A 22,422-nucleotide genomic window follows, 5' to 3' on the forward strand; every position below is an offset into this window, starting at 1 on the left:
AAAACACTTAACACACACTGACTATATCGTATCTTAGAAAAACCTCTCGACTGTTACCATCTATAATCGATACAAAATCACAACACTAGTTTAACAGGTGAATTATTTCACGGATTTTCGAGCTTTTTGTTTAGCTGGAGAATTTCTTGGTGCATTTCCTTGGCTTTTGGATCTCTTGGTGATATATTTACTAGACATTATCTTATGAAAATATCTCATTTCACTGAGTATACAGAGATGTAGAAAATAGTTTTAAAAACGTAAAATATTAGTTTACGTATTGATAGGTGTAAAGGACGGAGCGGGACAGAATCCTCCCTCTAAACGTTCCCGGGGACTACTAAAGGCTGAACTCTTATCTGTTACTGATATCTATGGCTGCCAACAGCCTTAAGGAACTAACACTGTTCACAGAGAAGGACATAAATAAGTGATTACTCACTTAGATTTTGCCTCATGTGAACTTATTATTAAACTGATACAGTTTTTCACCAATGTATTTATTCTAGATCACTGTAAAATATAGACTATTCTGAGACACGAAGTAACATATGAGCAAATGCTAACTAGCGTATGCGCCACTCTGTTTCTTTTTTAGCCCTGCAAAGTGGGGCGAAACGTCGGCAAATAATTAACTATTTTTTGTTCGTTTTTGACCACACCCCCGACCATCTTCATATTTCGGAATAATACGGACAACCATTTAAATATATAACAAAATTTAATTTTATTATCAGCTCTTTTAGCTCTTTGTACGTTATACCAGTAAGTAATTCTTTTGAACATAACATTTTGTAATGCAATACTGTTTTACACGTCTTGGCTATCTTAGTGTTGAAAAGAGAGTAGAAGATTGGTTTGTGTTACTCTTAGCTTGTTAAATGTCGATGTGAAGTAACAAAAGGTGTGTTTCATAGTTTTTTTCCTTGTGATGTGTTCTTTCAAGCTAATTATTGTTAATTTCATGTATCACTTCTCAAGTTGTTTTCTGTTTTAGTTTACTTAAACTCAGCTGTTTTATATCCAAGTGAAATATTAATTGATCAAAGATTAAAATATTGAAATATAATTTGCTATTCAAGAATGGCTGTGGTGGAACAACCTTGTTATACTCTGATCAATTTTCCATCTGATTTAGAGCCTCCCAATGAAATGCAACTAAAATCTGATTTAGGTGTGTATGAATTGAACATTGATATTGCCTTATTTAGTTGAAAAACTCTATTAATCTTGTAAGATTCGTTATTTAGTGATTTCTTTCTTTAATTTTGATTAAACGTATGTTCTTTTATTTTGATCAAAACTTTTCACAGTCAAATATTAGATCGATATGTTGTAGGTAATTATGGTTACTATAGTGATAGATATTGCTACTATTAGCATGGTGGCTGTTCAGCGGGATGGACTTCATTGGTATAATTTTTCTGTTAACTGAAAATTTACTAGCACAATTAAAATGAGAATTTATGTAGTTTATTGTAATACTTTGAGTGATTAGCTCCTCCTTGACCCCTATTCAAGAGGCAGTACTTGCATGTCATACTTTCTTTTTTTTCCCTGTGGATTTGTTATAGGATCTGACTCCTTAAACATTAAACTCATCATCTTGACATACACATTTGAAACCTGGACATTGCATAAAGCATCAGCTGAAAATATGGACTAGTCGAAGATGGAGATATTATTTATGTGCCTACGCTTTTATGTACCTGTTAAGGAGAGGCAGTCAGAAGACTAATATGGAAGTCCCAATAGAGTAAGCCTGATTGAAGAGGATTTGATGAAAACAGGATTATCCATCAGACATGCGACTGATAGGGAGGACTGGGGAATACTGGTTTAGTTGGCCAGGGGCAACTTCATGGATCTGTTGCACTGATAATGAATTAATAAGTAGCGTGGGAGGCAGGATTGCATTTGTTTTACTTTCACAGCATATTTGTCAATTACCATTTAACAATAGCTATTATTTTCTACAAAAGAATTATCAATAAAACAACTTCAGCTTTGTGTTATTTTTACTTCAATTTCTTGTTTTTCACTGTTTAATATGTTAAGTGTTAATGTCAAACATGCCTTGATATCTCATTCCAATGACGTTAAATGATATTCAACATTTTATCTATACATTTTATAGAGCCCAAAACATTCTCACCTCAAGAGGAATACTTGATATTCTTATACTAGCCTTGGTGAGGTATTTGAGAAGCTATAAAAACCATTAACTGCTAACAAGTATCATTTTATTAATCTTCATGTTTTTTCTCTGTATGAAAGTAATTTGATAACAATTTACTGTTGTTTCTTTTCAGTCTTTTTAGAAGATGTAAAATCTGCCCTTTTGATTTATAGAAATGAAAACCTTCATTTCCTAATTAAAACCTAATTTTTGAAAATATTTTCTATGGTGTTCTGTTTGAATTTTCCTCGTAAACATAGGTGTGCCAATAATAATTAATATTATTTCCTTTGGTCAAAAAATGCTAGTAGTTTGATGATAAACCTGGCTGTCCTGATTTTAGAGGTGGAATTTCAGAGGAAATCCAGTTGAACCGGTGAGGAAGTATAAATATCTGGGTATGATAATTTCGCACCACTTTCCAGATGAAGTTCGTGAAATTCAAAAGATACTTTAAAAAAAAAAAATCATTGTTCCTCTAAACAACTCATTATGTTTTTGCGCATGAAACAGGTATTGCCTTACTATACTCTTATATGTTTAAAAGATATTTTCTTCTGAATGTTTCGAAAAAATTTCTGGTAAGGTGTCAAACTTCCACTTACCCCACAACCTAGAAAAAGAGGTTGATAGAAAATAAAGTTTATTTCCTTCTACTGGAATTGGTTAGAATTTGAGGAATGTTATGGATTTAACCTTGAAACTGCTAATATTGCTGATCTACCCGTAAAATTTATTGCAGTAAGACAGATATCCGTTAGAGGCTTCAAAGAAATCTTAAAACATCTTCAATTTTATGTTTTTTGTTTGTTATTATTACATAGTCTATTGTTTGTTACAGGGTATATTATTGTCAAATATGTATTGTTTGCTGTAACACAATGACCCAACTATTGATTTTAAATTGATTGAACTGTTTAAGTTATTTATTTCTAAAGCTTTGGTTTAAATTAAATTGAATTCATGAGGGATGAAAATATTGGATCATAAATGATCATTGCTTACGTTTTTTATTGAAAATTACATACAAATCTTGACAGGTGAAATTTCCAAATGTTATATATACATTTTATTTTGTATCTTTTTAATTTAAAAAAATATATATTTTTAAAAATTATGCACTTAAGACCCTGCATGGGATGGGTTCAATTAATACATGTGTTTTACTTCTTTATTATATTTTTTCCCTCTTTTGTTTTACGAACATCTTTACATTTTTATTGATTTCAAGGAAGTATATTCATAGAAATGTTCAGGATTTCATATGATTTTCAGTTTGATAAGGGAATATTTTTAATATTTACATGTTCCATAAATATAAATTAGTTCCTAATTTTATTTTATTACTCATGCAGTTTTAATTTATATTTCAGAAAATGGAGACACTAAAGCTAAAATTGAAGCTTTGAAAAATATTATTCATTTAATTGCAAATGGAGAACGTCTACCTGGTTTACTTATGCATATTATACGTTTTGTGTTGCCATCGCAAGACCACACCATTAAAAAACTTCTCCTTATATTTTGGGAAATCGTTCCTAAGACTACTCTAGATGGCAAACTTCTTCAGGAAATGATTTTAGTTTGTGATGCTTACCGAAAGGTTAATTTTTATATACTTTATTTAGAAATTTTTACTTACCTACTAATTTTTGTGGAATTTTCTTTTATTTTCCCTCTGTTTATTCTATAATTCAGAAAGATAGTCTTTCGTGATAGTTTAGTATTAAGTATTTCTTTTACTATAATGATATTATCTGGTTCTAAAACCTTAATTGTTTGTATTAAAATGTACATTTTATTTAAATTTTCGTCGATCTTATTTAGTGTTTACATTATTTTTATGTTAAGTATAAAATAAAAGATTAATATTTCTTTTTTTAAATTTAAATATTTTGATTTGTATTTAAACATTTTTCATAGGATTATTTCACTTTTTGTATGCATGTTTGATGTATGTGACATAATTATTATCTTATAAAAATAATTATTGTGATGGTAACTGCTTATAGAGGAGGTGAAGATTCAGTTGTGACATGCCTCAATGTGGAAAACCCTTGCTTGTGGGAAGTGTTATCAAAATGTTGGACAACTCTAATATAAAATTAATTGTTCCCACCTGATATCAATGTATTTTGGTTACTACTTCATAAGTACTATATGGAGAAATCAGTTGTTATTTTGACATACTGATCACACAGTACATCAAATCATAAAGCCAAGTCCCATAAAGCTTAGAGGGCTGACCGATCTCAAAACTGAAATGATTTATTCACATTCTCTAATCTTTTCATCAGAAAATTGCATTTAAATAATCAAATGTTAATCAACCATTTTAGTTAACTTCAAGTTTGGCTGAGTAGCTACTCATGGATATGGGGATGTAATTAGAACTGACTTTACCTAGTTATCTAGAGTATTGCTATCTTGGCATTAACTTCTGTAATTTTTTAGTCATGTAAACTCCCTCATTTACTTTATAGAAGTAGTAGTTTCCAAAATTTTAGACAAAATAAAATCATAAAATGTTGCTTCCTTGTTTTATGGAAAAAACATATTGGTTTTTGAAAAACTGGATCTTTGAATCTATTCAATGTAAAGAGCTCTTAAAGAAACAACTCTCAATTCAGATTTTTCTACTTAAAAAAAGGTGGGAAACATTGTTTTGTTTGGTGATTTAGCTACTGAAAAAAAAAATTTAGAGAAAGTTTTAGGTTTTTTGTTGAATAATATGAACCTCTAGTAGAATTTGCCTGAAATAATCCAATACCTACTTTTCAAAGATATTTGCTGTACTTCTATAGTCTAGATGGAAATTGAATCATTTCCTAACATAAACACAAATTTTGTTTTAGAAAATAATTGTATTTTTCAAAAATTCAATTTGCTGCTATTTTTGGAAAGCAATGTCTTTGAACTGCCAGAAAAAGCTCTTTTTGCTTAAAATAATATACACTTCTATAATTCATATTTACCCTTCTCCTAAAATGAGTAACTTTTTTGATCCTGGCTTCTTCAGCAGTAATAATATAATAACATAATTGTAGTTATACTTTCCTTTTTGTTTTTACAATTTAAAAGATCTAGTGCTGATCATAAGTGCTAAGAGATTTTCCAAATACATTTTACAATTCTTTTTAAAATTAGATTTTCTATGAAAATCCTTTGTTGAAAAATTCTTTTTGTGTTATGCGCTTGAACCCACCTCCCCTTACACAAAACACAAATTATTTTTGTTTTTAAAAAAATTTTGTCTAGTTTACTTTACTTTACTTAAAATTACCTAACTTAAGCAGTTTTTTAGTTATTGCTTTCTATTGCACAAAAAATATGATGCTTAAAAACTAAATATCAATTTTCTCCTATTCTGTAGAGAAATGGGCTATTGTGTATATATATATATATATATATATACATATTGTTATATGCTCTTTTTGAGTAAATAATATATTTTGATGAATAAAGGGTTATTAATATGTTTTATTTTATGTATCATTTTAATATTCATTTGTTTTGTTTATCCAAAAAAGCAAGCTAACCAAGTTTCATTGTTTATAATAACTTTGTGATTCAAAACGAAACCAAGATGGCGGTACGTTGAATCAAGGCCACAAGTCCGTTGAATCAAGGCCATGTTGAGCATATTCAAATATCATAAAAACTATTTTAACTCATCCCCTCATAATTGAAAATATAGAAAATTAAAGGAAAAATAGAAATCAAGAAATAGTGCTAATGAATAATATTCAGAAAGTAAATCATTTGAAAAAATCCCTAACTGTTGTGGGACAATCGATGTTTACATGTAACCTCAAGGCAGGTTGTTGTTTTGGAAGAGATCATTGTTCGTGTGGACAGAGAAGAGAAAGGATGTCTTCAGGATGAGGAGGTCCTCATCAATTTCTGTCAAGAAGGAAGCCATTTTGGACGCGAGGACAGAAGAATAAGAAAAAAAGAAGATACCAAGGGATCATCAAAGGAAGATCGTGAACTTGGTTAGTTTTTGCTATACACAAAATTAGATCCATGTATAAAATAGATATTAATTTAAATTAAGAGAAATTATTATAAGTTTTTGTATTCTGATTGCCTAGCAACAATACGCCCTGAGATTAAGAGTCTTTTTATATAATAAAATTTATATTATCTATTCAGTATAAAAGCTCTTAATTAAAACCCAAATTATCTCTTATATTTGAAAAAAGTTATAAAACGATCTAAATTCTTTTTCTTTTATTTTAATTAAATTTTTAAAATTATTACAATATATATATATATATATACATATACATTGAGGTCTACTTTAACCTCCTTGAATATTGCTGAACATTTACGGGAGTTCCTGCCAAGAATACAACAGTTTAACAAAACATAACAAAGCTGTAGTGCTATCGGCAAAGAGTGGGCAGTCTCGTCTTTTCCTGTTAGATTTGGGTGTTTCTAATTTTTCCTTTTTTCTCCTTTATTTTTTATAAAATTCCTTAATATTTTGTTTTAGGCTATTGTTTATTATTGGCAACAATGAGAACTGTTTATTTTTTTTTAAAAAAAACAAACAAAATTTAAGGTACTTTAGAGAAAGGTTTTTTTTTTTTAAATTCATTATTTAAGCCATGTTAAACGATTTCAATAAGGATAAAGACCTAACTGATGTTAAAGACCATTTAATTATATATTGATATGGCGAGTTTAATCATAAGTCTTGTTAATTATAACCTATGGAGATAGAAAAAGATATCAAAAACCTATTTTTTTTTTAATCATTTTTTAATTGATAGGCCTACCAAGTTTGAATACTGTCAGTGTCTATTAAGTGCTAAATAATTGAAAAATGTACAAACTTTGTTTAGGTGTAAAATTCCAGCTCTATTAAGGTACATCCGCTAGATCTATGACAAAAATTCATAAAACCAAATTCATAGATTTCATAAAATACGGATTACCATTGATGTATTCCGGTGTGACTAAACAGTAATAGATATTACTGTTTAGTCACTATAGATATCCTAAAATAAATCATTGATTTTAAAGTTGGATCTGCTATTTTGATTTTTTTTTTGGGGAGTTTAACATTAATAATTTTGCTTTTTGGAATTTCCTCATTGTTTACAGTCTAAAAACTATAATTTTGCCAATTTTTAAGTTTATACCTCGACTGGAAGTAGGTTAGAATTTGCCCTGATGTACCAGTGAGGGAGAAATTATGACTCGCTGCCTGTGATTGATTAAGTGAAAGAGTGGTTTATAATTTATATAGCTGTATAATATTTAGGTTCTTAGTGTGTGGTTATTATTATTATTATTGTCTGTGTCTGATAGGCACGTCACCATACTGCTACCGTCACACCCGTCTTAGTTTGTGGTACTCACCATACAAAATATGATGCTCTACAACTTTTATTTGAAAGATTTTTAATTCAGAACTACCGTTTCTTTATTATAGACATTTTAAGTCATTACATCACATTACTTGGCTGAGTATATAAAAATTGTTGTTCTTGCTCATTCAATTTTCACCATATTCCTGAACCAAATTTGTTATATTGATGTTTACTTGACCCAGATTTTAATTTTTGAAATTTTTTTATACTTAAGGAATATTTAAATTTTTTTAAATTTGATAGTATGCAGTATTTCTTGTGAAAAATAGTCTACTGTTTTCATCAGGGTATTTTTCAGGCTCTTCAAATTAGTTTTGTTCCAAATGGTAAGTCAAAACAAGACTTTCTAAGGGCCAGCCTGAAGCTTAATAAACTCTGAGACATTCTTCTCTGACCACTTCTGAGTCGATTGAGCCTTGTACCAAAAAGCTTAATCTTGCTGAAAAATCCAGTGTTACAGAATTTATTCCTGGTTTGAATTTTAAAACATGTTCATGAACCATCGAAGTATACCCTTCACCAAACCATTGGCTCGGATGATGCCTCCCACCTTGAAATGAATTATGAAATTAATTTTATTTTTTAAACTCCAGAAAAGGACTCCCTTTGCTGGGAAATCCAGTATTTGGCCATTTTGAATAATTTAATGTTCATTTTCAAACAAGTAAGACATGTTTATAAATAAATTTCACTGTCAAAATTTTACCTGTTTAACCAACTTTTTCATGTAATAGAACTTAATGGTATTAGGCACATATTACATGTTTAAATGATAAAGAAAAAGGTTGTAAGAATATTACATTATTTATGGAGTAATGACTAAAATAAAAATAAAATAACATTTAGTAAGTAATCACCAACTGTAGTTTGACAAGTAAAAGTAAAAAAATGCAACTTGATTTAAGAGTTTCAGGTTTCTTATAATATATTTAACCTAGTCGTTAAATACCATTACAATTACACTTTTTCCTATTCATCACAGAGGCCTATAAGTAAGTAGTGTTTATATGAAAGCATTAATTAAGATTTTATAGCTTAAATCACTTCTACTTTATTTTATTTTTTTATTATAATTGGCTGTTTCTGAACTTAAAATTACATTTCTATTTAATTAAAGAAAATATATTTATTGTATCAATTATTTAAGTTAAACTTACAGCTTATTTTTATTTATTTATCATTAATAAAAAAGTTATGATACATTTTATAATTGTGAAATTTGGTTTCACATAATAATTTAAATATGAAATGATTCTAACATATTTTTTTTTATTCTAAATATATTTTAGGACTTGCAACATCCTAATGAATTTGTCAGGGGATCCACATTGCGTTTTCTATGTAAACTTAAAGAACCTGAATTGCTCGAACCTTTAATGCCTGCTATAAGAGCTTGCTTAGAGCATCGGGTATCATATGTTCGAAGAAATGCTGTACTTGCTATATTTACCATTTATAGGTAAGATATTTTCTTATACTAATTATTCATTAATTTTATTTTTGAAATGTTCAGGGGTGTCTCTCAGTCTGGAATTCGGGTAATATTATGAGGAATTTGTTGGGTCAAAAATTCACAGGAATTTGGCAAAGTTGAGGTCGTCATTAGTTTCAAACCTTAATATTTTGCTATGAAGTCCTGATAAAGAGTGATCTCCCTCAGGTAGAAGAGGAGAAATATACACTTAACTAATAACTTAAGAGAGATATACACGTGCTATAATTCCTTTGTTTATATTAGTGGAAGAAGGTTATGGGTATAAGATTTGGGTATTCCCCGGAGTAGAAATTGGGGAATATTATCCAAATTAATTTTATATGCAGGTATAGCTGATTTGAAAGTAGAAGTGGAATGTATTAGAAGTAAATTATAACTATGATGAACAAAATAAAATGCCTCTTTTCTTGGATAATTAATGACAATTGATTGTGTTTTGCCAAAGGTGATTACAATTTGTGTTTTTTGTTAGTTAAATTAATTTGATTGTTGAATACATGAATTAGATTACAATTACTTACTGGTTGATTGGTTTTGGTTTATCCTGAAGACTTGTTCTTCTGCTGTGTTCAGTTCTCCCTCTTCTCTCCTCCCCCAATGGAACATTCCGAGGTGCCAGCACACTGAATGATGACTTGTTCATGTTCTTGAAGGAATTTGTAAAGGTCCTCAATGAAACGTGTTGCTCCCACAAAGTTTGTGCCGTGATCCGACCACAGTGTCTTGGGAATTCCACGTCTCTAGACAAACCTGTCCAATGCTGCCAGGAAATCAGTGGTGGTAAGAGACGGAATAGATGGCCTTGGTAGTTATGCATACGAATAAGCACAAATACGCCTTTGTGGATGGAGATTTGCGACAGTTTGGGCTTTTGATCACAAAGGGACCTGGTAGTTGAGGCTAACTTCCTGAAACGCCCAAATTCCATTGACACGCTCCTTTGGAATGGAAGCCATTATTGGTGTCAAGGGTTTCGCCTTTTTAATTCGGCAATGAGTACAACTATTCAAGATGTTCTGAATGAGCTTGAGTGCTCTTGGTATCCAGTACTCGTTCCTTAGCATTGCGAGCATAAGGTTTGCTCCCGCGTGGTAGTGGCGCTCATGTATATCATGTAGGATGAGTTTTGAGAGATGGTGTTGGCGAGGAAGCAATATTGGATGCTTGGCAGCCCTATGATTAGGAGCTTCTTGCACCTACCACCCACTCTGATGATACCTTCTTCATCTATAAATGGTGATAACAAGGCCAACTCCATCAATGGCAGCCTTTTCTGAGCTAAACGGTCGCAGCACAGCTTCGCCTAACAAAATTCTTCAGTAGAGATGGGACCAACCACTCTCATGCAGGGGCCTCTAACTACTGCCAGAAATTTCGTGGCTTGAGCTATCACTCTTATGAGCTTATTGAAGTCAAAGAAGCAGGTGATGAGCTCAGTGTTATCAGATTCCCTCAAAGAAGAGAGGCAACTGGGTGTTGACGTTGAAATCGGAGGAGTGATGATAGTAGACGTTTCTGCCCACTCTGCTACCGGTTGTGCCAGCCATGATGGGCCACGTCACCACAAGTTGTGCTTGTGGAGCTGACTTGGAAGACACCCTTGAGATGCAATATCATGAGGGTTGTCCTGCGATGAGACATGGTTCTAAAATTGTGTCGGTATGGCTTCAAAAATTTGTGAAGCCCTGTTGGCTTCGAAAACCCCAACTGATGATTAGGCATCTGCAGCCAACAGAAAACCACGCGCGAATCTGTGCAGCACACTGGATGCAGGCGCTTCATGCCTGGAATGTTTATGGATGCGATCAAGCATGACAGAAGGAGAGTGCCACAAAGCTCCAAGCAGGATATGGGTGTGTATTTAAGTGGCGCAACCTTAGTTTTTGCCTTCAAAAGCGACACGCATGCTTTCCCATTGGTGTCGTCAGTGAAAGTCCGGACGAAGTGCTCTTCACAGAGTCTGTGGTCAGGATCTATTGTTTCAACCATCTTAGTCTCCTCTAGCTCCTAGAACACCTTCAGCTGAGCCTCAATCGTGCTTTGGGAATCAGTAAAGAGACCCCTTGAGACGGTGCTTTGACATTTGCTTTCCTCACAACGGTCAGTCCAAATGCTGTGGGTTGCAGATAGAGCTCGGAGACGCCTGCTTTCGAAGGAGCCCCAGTGATTACCGATGTGTAGAGCTCCATGCCAATTAGCATCTCTATGGGGCCGGGCGTGTGAAACTGTTGGTCAGCAAGGCGATGGTGAAAGAGTTCACTGATCAGTCCGTAAGGAATAGGAACGCTGGGTAATGCCCGGGAAATGCTTTCAACCACAACTGGTACGGTGGAGAATGGCTTGATCGTAAATTGATCTCATGGTGCATGAAATAGAACTTAATGGGGCTGACACTGATGATCCACCTAGTCCAATTATGCAACCTCTGAACTCTTTCATATTGGAGGCCATTCTGGATGCCAAAGATCTTGAGACGAACATGTGTTGACTTCATGAGTCCAAGACCACCCTGGCAGGGATCAATTCACCTTTTTGGCCCACAACGTAGAGCTGGACGGTAGCAAGAAGAATGATATTTTGGGATTCATGGTTTGGATTAGGGGTGGAACTAAATCCAATGAATGTTTCCGATTTATTGCTCTGAGAGGTACTTTTTTTTTTACAAGGGTGTGATCTTTAGCTTTGATGGACTCATCACCATGTATCAGGCTGTGGTGATTCCCCTTACAGAATCTGCATCTCCACCTGGACTTGCATGCAGAGGCTGGATGTCCACTGCGCAGACAATTGCGGCAGCGTTTAACACTGAACGAATGCTAGTCGTTCTTGTGGCTGAAGGTTGCTGAACTGAAAGCAGTGAGGTAAAAGATGGTTAGTCTGGCAGAATGGACACACCGCTGGTTTTCGTGCATTGAATGTCAAGGAGGAGGGAGCCTCAGCACGTGGTGATGGTGTTTGTTTGCCGTGTGGTTTCCCTTCACTGTTGGCGCTATGTAAGGTTACAGCTTGGTATTTAGTTGAACTTCTGACTGGGCCTCGGAGTTGTTGGTATCCCCTTGGAGATTCTTTAGTCTGGCTCGAGGATGATGAAGCAATATCCCTTGACATCGTAATGGCCATCTTTCGGATCCTAATGAATTTGATTACCTCGTCCGCTGTAGGAAATATGCTTGAGATGGCACGAGATAGCTCAAAATTTCTTCTGGTGGTTGTGTCGAGTGATCTCAAGGCCGATAAGGCGAGGATAAACTCAGCTGGGTCGACAAGTACCAGGGTCTTGAATCTCTCTATACTGTCAGCCACTTCAGTCAGGAATTGATTGTATCTTTCAAGTTTGTTCCTCGTGGCCTTGACATCACAATCAATGATCTTTTGTATATATAGTGAGGCAAGCACTTAGGGTTGTCCTAACTCTCTAACAGCTTTCCTGTGTGTGAGTCCTGGCTGGCGCATTGATACCTGTATTTAAGGACTGACGCTTGCTATATTATTCATTGAGCATCGCAGTAGTGATTAGAGATGAGGCATGTGCGATCGTAATGTGGTGAGTCTTCGCTTTGATTATTTCAGCTCTTACCGTATCATACGTTTCCTGCCAGCCTGACGAGGGAAACTCTAATTCCTCTTGAATGTGTAATGCCTCAAGCTCTTCCCCAATTTGCTGTAAGCACTCCCATTCCTCAAGAGCAGTCTCAATTTCGGATTCGAACATTGAAGCAACTAGGGTCTAAACTTGTAAGGTTTAGGGTGATTGTCTTCAATGTTCAGAACCTAGTACAGTCCGACCTCTTTGGCGAGGCCAGTAGAATAACCTGCCTGGAGAGGCTGAGTGGGATGTATTATACAGATGAGAATGTTGAATATCGTTGAATGTTTATTTAATCTGTTTCTGAATGCTAATTAACATTTTAGTGGAAAATGATTCAATGAATAGAACTATAAGTCTAATATAAAATATATAACCTTGGTTTGTATAATGCATGTAATGTATTTCAAAGTGAAGGTTGAGTAAATGAATTGTTCACCAATGTTTTGTTTGTACTTAAGCTAATTTTTCATATAATTAATTATCTATGTAACGATGTTCAATTGTGCAAGTGATTAATAATGATGAGTATGTTGAAGTTTTAACTCAGATGAATTTGTTTCTTGCATTGAAACCATGTTGTAATTTTAAAGTACAAGTGATTCTTTGCATTGTTTTCTATTATTATTAAACTCTAATTTAAAATGTTAAAACTCATAACATGATTTACAAAATTAAATGAATTTACACTAATGACCAATTATATGAATCAAGTATTTTTGAAATTAAGGAATTGGTGAAACAGATCATCAATTGTAGTCTATGAGATTAATGATTTAATATATAATAAATAATTGAATGACTTCAATAAATGTAAATCCAGGGATTGTGAATAAATAATATTGATGATACATGTTTGACTGACTTATGTTGATCAAATTATGATTTTCTATGAGAATGATGGTTTTCCACAAGTTGATAGGAAAATTATCTAGATGTCCATTTGATGACTAAATACATTGAGTTAATGGTACACATTTAGTGATAGTACATTGGCCTCGGTCTCGGTCGACCATTTGTTTAACTGAATTATCTTGGTTAGATAAAATTATCCAGGCTCAGTGGACCAATTGTAAGATTTGGGTATTCCTCGGAGTATAAATTGGGGGATATTACCCAAATTAATTTTATATGCAGGTTTAGCTGGTTTGAATGAAGAAGTGGACTGTATTAGAAATAAATTATAACTATGATGAACAAAATAAAATGCCTCTATTCTTGGATAATTAATGACAATTGATTGTGTTTTGCCAAAGGTGATTACAATTTGTGTTAGTTAAATTAATTTGATTATTGAATGCATGAATTAGATTACAATTACTTGCTGGTTGATTTGATTTTGGTTTATCCTGAAGACTTGTTCTTCTGCTGTGTTCAGTTTTTCCTCTTCCTTTCCGCCCCCAATGGGCCAGCAGCTCCCTGAAGGTTTTCCACTCCATTGGTACAATTATGAATAATTTAGGAGGATGATGAAATCACTTCTAGAAGGGCAGTGGCGCCTGGGCACTTGTTACTTCAACCCTCTGAGAGAGAGCAGCACCATCACCTGTAGCACTCCAACACCACTGCTTTGAATTCCTTCAGGAGGGAGTTCCCTGAATGATGGGTCCATCTTACTTCACCTTGGGTAGGACAGAAGAATCTGTTCCAGGGAGAATGGGAGGACAGAATAGGACAGTGGCTGAAGAAGGTTGGGCCGTTCATAGCTGAGTGAGTTAAATTTGAACCCGGCCTATGGGGTCGACTTATTTCTGTGGCGGTCTCACAAGATAAAAACTTGACACCCCACCATGGTTAGAATGGGTGGTAACCTGTAAATAACCTCCTTCCCCCTTATTTCTGAAATGACTGGGGGGGAGGGAGGTGGCTGAAAAAGGAAGAAGAGAAAGCTGTCTTCACAGCCAAAAATAAAAATGTAAAATTGTTTTACTTGTAGCAGGGGGTGTCCTTTCTCTATATTTTGGTTTATTTGAGTGATTGCTAGGATTAAAAAAAAAAATTACAGTTATCATTTTACTAATCAAATTTATTTAGTTTTCTTTCATGCACTTTACTTTGAAAATTTATATATTATAAATTGCACAGCTATAACTATACCTAAAGTTGGAACTCAGCATTGGTTTTCAGTATGCATTGATTTATTAGATTAGTTTATTATTGCATGTGTGTAAAAATGTTGCTTGTTGAAAAAGTGAAAAGTTAAAAAAAATGTTCAGAAAACTTGAAAAAGTCTGCTTGGGGAGCAACTCAATTGACAAAAGAAATGTAATTTTTTTTTTTAATATGTATTTGTATTTGATTATATGTAATTTGTATTTTTTAATAATGGGAACAAAAGAATACATATAACCTTTTTCTTAACATAAAATTCTTGAAAATTCTGATATTAATTCTCATGAAGCTGTTGTGATTATGGAAATCGTGAACTTCTTTACCTTCAAGCCTCATACTTGCAAAAGATTAATTTTTTTTTATCCTAAAGGTATACCTGGTCACCTATCTTATTTAATCTAGCTCTAGAATACATCATTAAAAATGTGATGAATACCGAAAAGGGTTTAACTTTAGGTGGTAAAATACCGGTGCTTGGATATGGTGATCATTTGGTATTATTGGGTGAGGACAAGGAAACTATAGAACTAAATACAACCATGTTAATAAACTCTAGTAAGGAACTAGGTCTTGAAATAAATATAGATAAAACAAATTACATGGTTAGCAGTAGAAACACAAGCAATTTCGGTGATATAGATATAGGAGGAAATACGTTTGAACAGGTAGGTAGGTTTAAGTATTTGTGCTCTACGGTAACTAAAAAAAATTAAATAAAAGGTTGATGGCAGGAAATGCTTGTTATTTTTCAATTTCGAAACTGCTTAGCTCGTGCCTTCTATCCCAAAACTTAAAATTTAGAATTTACGAAACTATTATCCTTCTCACTGTTCTTTATGGATGCAAGATGTGGCCTCTTACACTAAGGGATGAACAGTGCCTTAAGGTTTTCGAAAGTAAAGTATTACGTAAAACATTCGGACCGAAAAAGGATGAATTAGCAGGAGAATTTAGAAGACTATACAACACTGAATTAAGGAACCTAAACCCGATAAATATAATTCAAGTTACAGCATTACGGCATGTAATGTTATAGGGCTTAGTAATGAGCGGATCCCTGAAATGTTAATAAACACTGATTGCGATAAAACTCATTCAGTAGAATTGGGTTTGGAGGGGCATCACTGGAAGTATACCTAAGTAGACGGCGATTAGTGGTATTGGGATCGAACCTTCGGGTTCGTTAGGCCTTCATTATTATTATTACTAAAGGTATACCTGGACAAAACACAGCTGTTTTCGAAAAAGATTGAATTTCATAAAATTCAATTGGGAGATTTTTAGTTGATAGTATGTGATGATTGTTGGAAGAGGGTCGAAAATTGTAGAAAAAGCTATTTATTAGTAACGTTTCTACTTACCTCATTTAGTTTGTTCTACTTTTTTCTAATGAATCCCTGCAAAATGGTGCGAAACATCAGTTACTTATAAATATTTTTTCTGATTTTTTTTTACTACCACTCAGGTGATCACCCTACAATCTTGAAATTGAATGTATATAATTTTCTCTTCTTATATTATGTAATCTCCTTTCAAATAATAAATGATGCTTATCTACAGATTATGCTTGAACCAAGCCATTTCTTTTTTTCTGAATGTGCTTGTTATGTTTTTTTTTTTTTTAATTCCAATGAAATGAAAATTTGATTTATTTTGATCTTGAAATAAATTGCCCTTTTAACCCCTTATTGGACAGAACTGCTTTAGCCCAAATAAAATAGAAAAAATATTAAAATGGTTTCAATACCTTATCCAGAGTATATAAAAAATTATTATTTGGTTGTAAAAAATTTATGTTTGTATATATGGGTTTGCTAGTATTTTACCAATTGTCTATTCAGTGCTAAAAAATGTTTAAGTGACACATACTAGTACTGGTAATGGTGGGGGGAACAAGTCTGGCAAGTGGGCCTATTGGTCCTTTTTGCTATCTCCAAGACAACCCAATGGAATTGGTCTATGTCGAACCTTTTTGACTTTCTAATGAAATTAAAAAGGGAATCCCATTCTATAGAGGAAACCTCATTTCCTGTAATTCTATCAGAGCCTAAAAGCCTGTATCTAAGTGACACATACCTACCACAATCTGCTATGTGATATAAGGCTTTCTCTGGGGCCTGTCCGCATAAGCAGCAGGTTTCATCATGGTCTACTCCACATATCTTAAGATGTCTTTTCAGTCTGCAGTGACCTGTAAGAACTCCTGTTAATAATCAGAGTTCGTTTCTGTTTAGGCCTAGCAGCCACTTAGTTTTAGAAGTAGAGGATTTAGTTATTAAAATCTTGGCCTGTCTCAGCCCTTATACAGCCCCTCCATTCCTTACCTGCTTTTTTTCATGTCCAGTCAAGAAATGCTTTTCTTTGATGCTTTTTAGAGATGCCTTGGAATGGTTCTGGTCCTATAGGAGAGTGCTCAGCCCCGTTTCTAGCAAGCTGATCAGCTTTTTCATTACCTGTGATCCCCTTGTGTCCTGGGACCCACACAAGCTGAAGCTTCTTTAAGCATGCTAATGATTCTAAGGCTTGTTTACACTCTCTTACCAAATTAGAGGTGACCCTAAGTGACTTCAAGGCTTGAAGGGCAGACAGACTATCTGAAAAGATGTTGATGCCAGTCCTTTCACAGCTAGTGACTTCAGGGTATAAAGCTGCTGACAAGATGGCAAATACTCCTGCCTGAAAGACAGTCGAGTGCTTGCCTAGTGGGAAGCTTAGTTCTATGCCTAATCTTCTATGTAAACCCCTTCCCCCATTAGTCCTGTCGAATCCATTCTTGATCCATCAGTGAAACAGGGCAGATAATCTCCTAAGGTTTCCACTAAACCTTACCTGTACCCAATTCTCTAACTTTGGGTATAAGTAACTGATCTTGGTGTCTAAAGCGGGTGTTTTATCTAGAAGTGGTGAGCGGTATTGTAGTATTGGTAACTTGGTTTCCATCTCTTTAGCTACTGTCGCGTGACCAGTAACTTCTCCTGTCTCTGTCCACTGTATATTTTCTTTCATTCTTAGATAGGCTAATACCGCCTCCCCATTAATCAATAAGTGGAGTGGTATTAGGGAAAGCAGGATTTTCAATGCCTTAGTAGGTGTTGTGCGAAATGCCCCAGTTATGCCAATACAGGCCATCCTTTGGATCTTACTGGCCATTCGCACATGGGAAGCCCTTTGCAGGGCTGTCCACCACACAATACTTCCATAGTAAATTCTCGGTTTTATTATCACTGTGTAAATTCAATGCATAAACTTTGGGTTGAAACCCCAGGTAGTGCCAACAGCGCTTGCCAAAAGGCAGCACTTATTTTTCTTTTAATTTCTGCCAAATGAGATCCCCAGTTCAGTTTTGTGTCTAAACTAATTCTGAGGTATTTGACCTTTTGGCTTAATTGGAGTTGATTGTCAAAGAAAATCGGGGTTTGAAATATACCCAATTTCCGCTTCCTGGTAAATAGAATCAACTCTGTCTTCGTTGGGTTTACTGAAAGCTTCATTTCAGTACCCCATGTCTGTACTACATTACATAAGTGACACATATCTGTCTTGCTTAATATTTATTGTTTTTATGGGTAATTTTGTGAATAAAAAAACAAAAAATATATACAAATACTTAATTAGATTAAAAAAGTATAAAACATATATCAATATTACGAAACAAATTCATAATCCCAAACAAATATGAATTCAGTAAATTTAAATGTAATAATAATGTAAAAAAACGAACATCCCACTCCATTAACAATGCCATCGTGTAATTGATGTCTCGTCTTCATTGGAGCGTGGAATGTACTGCTCAGGTGTCTTTCTTAATGTAAAACAGGCTTTTGATCGAGTCTGGCACCCAGGACTGCTATACAAGATCCATAAATTCCTACCCCCTACATACTTCCTCATTATCCGTTCTTATCTCTCCGACAGATTATTTCGAGTAAATTACAATGGCGCTTATTCATCCCTATTCCGTCAGTCTGCTGGTGTACCTCAGGGTAGTATCCTTGGTCCTATCCTTTATACAGTTTTCACAGCTGACATCCCAACCCATCCTAACACTATCCTTACCACTTATGCCGTTGACACATGTCTATTGTCAGTGAACAATGATTCTTATATTGTATCCCAAACCCTCCAATCCCACATCACCACCTTTGAAGTGCCAAAATTGGAGGATTAAAATTAATTCCAATAAATCCCACAAAATCACATTTACCCTTCGTCGTAAACCCATGACCACTTGTACAGTATCCTTTAATAATACCCCACTTATTCCTGTCGAACAGGTCCGTTACTTAGGACTATATCTCGACAAACGACTGACATGGAATCCTTATACAAGACTGAAAAGACAGGAAACTGCTCGTCGATTTCGACTTTTTCAACATTTACTAGACAAACAGTCTAAATTGCCAATCCATTACCTAAGACTGATCTACATGACTATTATAAGGCCTATCTAGACATGGAATTGAGGTTTGGGGCTCCACTAAACCATCAAATTCCTCCCGAATCCAATCCTTACAGTCCAAAATTCTTCATAAAATTCTTAATGCTCCTTATTTTGTCACAAATTATATAAAAAATGTATAATATAAAATAAAAATGCTATGACAGAACATTTCAATATTGATAAGTAACTGGAAGATTAATAAAAAAGGGATGGAATACTAGTAAAAATGTCAATATGAATTTTTTGAACTTGAATTAATTGTTAATTTCTTAATATAAGGTTAATGGATTGAATAGATTGGGAATTTAATAGTTTTTAAGTTTAAACATGTATTAAATTGCAGAATGCTTCCACAATTGCTGAAGGAAAACTCGAGAAGAGCTCAAAACACAATCAACTTCACAGGACTGCACTCAGAGCCATTCTGTACCTGAGGGCAAAAGTAGTATGATGGGTCAAATAGAACCTACTTAAACTTTCAATTCCTCCCGAATCCAATCCTTACAGTCCAAAGTCCTTCGTAAAATTCTTAATATTCCTTACTTTGTCACAAATTAAGTCATCCATCAGGACCTCTATGTCCCATATGTTGCTGATTTGGCCAGAACCAGATACCATACCTTCCATGATAAACTTCCCAACCACCCAAATCCACTCATTTCTAACCTGGCTTCTCCTTCATTACCTAATAATCCTCCTAGGCGTCTGAAAAGAAGATGGCCTTAAGATCTTCTCCTCTAGAAATGTTATTGGAGTTCTATCAATAGGTAGATTCTCCACATGTTTGTATCTTGCCACTATGTCACCTACAGCAAATTTACTTGTTGTGTATATTTTTATACAATTATAAATAAATTATAATAAAAAAAAAAAAAAAACTTTCTCAGTCACTCAACTCAATAGTACTCTACCTGTTAGTTCTGGTATCAAATTTTTATTTTTTCTTATGCCTGACAGCTCTATAGCAGTGAATTAAGACCTTCCTGTGGTTTTTTTAATGCTTCTTTTTAAGTTAGATCAATATAACCTGCTGTCATACAAAGAGTTAAAGAAATTTTGAATAGCTTATTTTTAATTTTGAATTACCCATGTTTTGTACCGCGAGCCCTTTATTGTTAGCTGAGAAGAGTTCTTCAAAAACTGGGCTAAAATTGAGAGACATTTGTTAAGCTGTTGGTTAATAAGCATATATTTTGAAACCAGAATAATTCCCTGAAGGGGCAAGATATTGGTTACTTTATTAGAAGATAACTAATAGTTATTATTATAGTACAAAAACAGAGGTACGGATGGGTCTCATGTATTAATATCGTATGATCGCTTTTCTGTGAGACGTCTTTGCTGCCATAGTTACCTTCCATTGCATTCTGCCTTCCGCTTTGCTCATCCGGCTGGTAGTGGGAAAGAATGAAAATCACTGGATACTGAAGGTGAGTTCGTTTTTGGTGACTTGGGAGTATGTTGGGCACTGTGTATGGTACAAGAGTGGTCAGTAAAGCCATATGGTGGGGATCGAAGACACAAGTATGTGTCAAAATTAATGTTTTCCTCATTATAATGACATGGGCACCTACAGTTAGCTGTACCGGGCTCCTCCTGTTCTCGAAAAATCTTGCTCTTCTTCGAAATAGACACTGCATCATCTTGTAGAAGACATGAGACGCTAGAGAATGAAGCTTTATCTGAGTATGTCCCTACTACTTTGCCAAGTACAGTTGACAGAAAGTAGAGGTGACTTCCTACTGGCCTCAGTGGAAGCCCCAGTAATTGGGTAGGGATAAAGGTCAATGCCGACGAGACGAGCAAGTCAATAGGACCGGAAACACCAACTGAATAATCAGCCAGGATGTGATGCGATAAATTGTTAATCACCCTTAATAAGCAAGACAAAGGTGTCTTGAAACTGTGTCCAGGAGGATAAATCGCTATCCAAGACTGGGATATAAATTTTCAGGAGTTGGGATGGATACATGAGAGTAGCAACACTTGGTTTAGCCTCATGAGCAGCTGAACTGCACTGAGCCCAGATCTTGCAGTACTGCACCTCAGCCTGTCATATATCACTTCAAATGTTGTCATAACCCGTCTCCCAAACAGGCGATATCCTAAAACATTTGCTGACTTGGCAGTAAAATATCACATTATAAACAGTTTTTATCGTGGCAGTAGCTTCATCGCCACTACATTTACTGTCAAAAAGCACTCTAAATCTAGTGTGACAATACTGCCATCACAGTACAGTTTACACCATGACGATGGTTACAGTAGTTACTGCTATGGTTGTAAACAATTTTTGTATAATGTAATATATTTCTAATATTCATAGATTTTAAATATTATTTCAGAAATAATTATTTTGCATTTCTGTGATATAATGTATTTCAAAAAATAAAAAAATAGTGAAATAGCAATTATCTGATAATTATTTAAGAAATAACTATTTGAGAATAATATTGATATTTGCTACTGAATTGTTATTGATTGTATAATTATTTCACGAAATAAATAAAAATAGTTATTCATCTTATGAAATAACCTTTTACTTTAATTGATAAATATATTTCTCAAACAGTTCTATTTTATAGACACAAGTGAAGTGTTCTGTAAGGTATGATGTGACTCCGGCCTTAGCTGTCAAATAGGATATTCTTATCAGTTAAACTTGGAAAATTAATATATTTTAAACTGATGATCATAAAGAACTATGTTTTTCACCTAAATGTTTTGTGATGTGTGCGGGTTGATAAACATATACAAAAGTAAAAACATGCATATACTCCATTATCTATTATTATTATACATTTTTAACATTACATTTGTTTAATTAGTTATTGAACAATTTACTTTATCAAAAATGTTTATGAGTTATTGAATATTTATAAAATATTGATTTTTCTTAATCTTCTTTAGGAATTTTGAATTCTTAGCACCTGATGCACCGGAACTTATTGCTAATTTCTTAGATGGTGAGCAAGATATGTCATGTAAAAGAAATGCGTTTTTGATGCTCCTACATGCAGACCAAGAACGTGCCTTATCCTACTTGGCTTCATGTCTTGATCAAGTGACTTCCTTTGGTGATATACTTCAATTAGTTATAGTTGAATTAATATATAAGGTAATGAAGCATTATTTAATTGCATTGAATATTTTATATGTACATGTTTTTTATTTGATAATTAAAATAATATTTTGATCAATATTACTTACTACTAATATTTGAAAAAC

The 22,422-nt window shown here is 33.9% G+C and overlaps 1 protein-coding gene across 1 annotated transcript in view; it reads left to right on the forward strand.

Moving 5' to 3' along the window:
- The first annotated feature begins 778 nt into the window (after window positions 1-778).
- betaCOP (coatomer subunit beta) overlaps window positions 779-22,422 on the forward strand; it is a 93,551-nt gene continuing 71,907 nt past the window's right edge. The window contains exons 1-5 of the mRNA XM_067051570.1: window positions 779-904; window positions 998-1,174; window positions 3,553-3,782; window positions 8,850-9,019; window positions 22,105-22,312. Of these exons, the coding sequence (XP_066907671.1) occupies window positions 1,084-1,174; window positions 3,553-3,782; window positions 8,850-9,019; window positions 22,105-22,312 (699 nt within the window). The 5' untranslated portion in view covers window positions 779-904; window positions 998-1,083. The remainder of the gene's footprint in view (window positions 905-997; window positions 1,175-3,552; window positions 3,783-8,849; window positions 9,020-22,104; window positions 22,313-22,422) is intronic.

The sequence above is a fragment of the Halyomorpha halys genome, unplaced genomic scaffold (genome assembly GCF_000696795.3).
Source record: "Halyomorpha halys isolate HHAL.00 unplaced genomic scaffold, Hhal_1.1 Scaffold1849.1, whole genome shotgun sequence".
Classification (NCBI taxonomy): domain Eukaryota; kingdom Metazoa; phylum Arthropoda; class Insecta; order Hemiptera; family Pentatomidae; genus Halyomorpha; species Halyomorpha halys.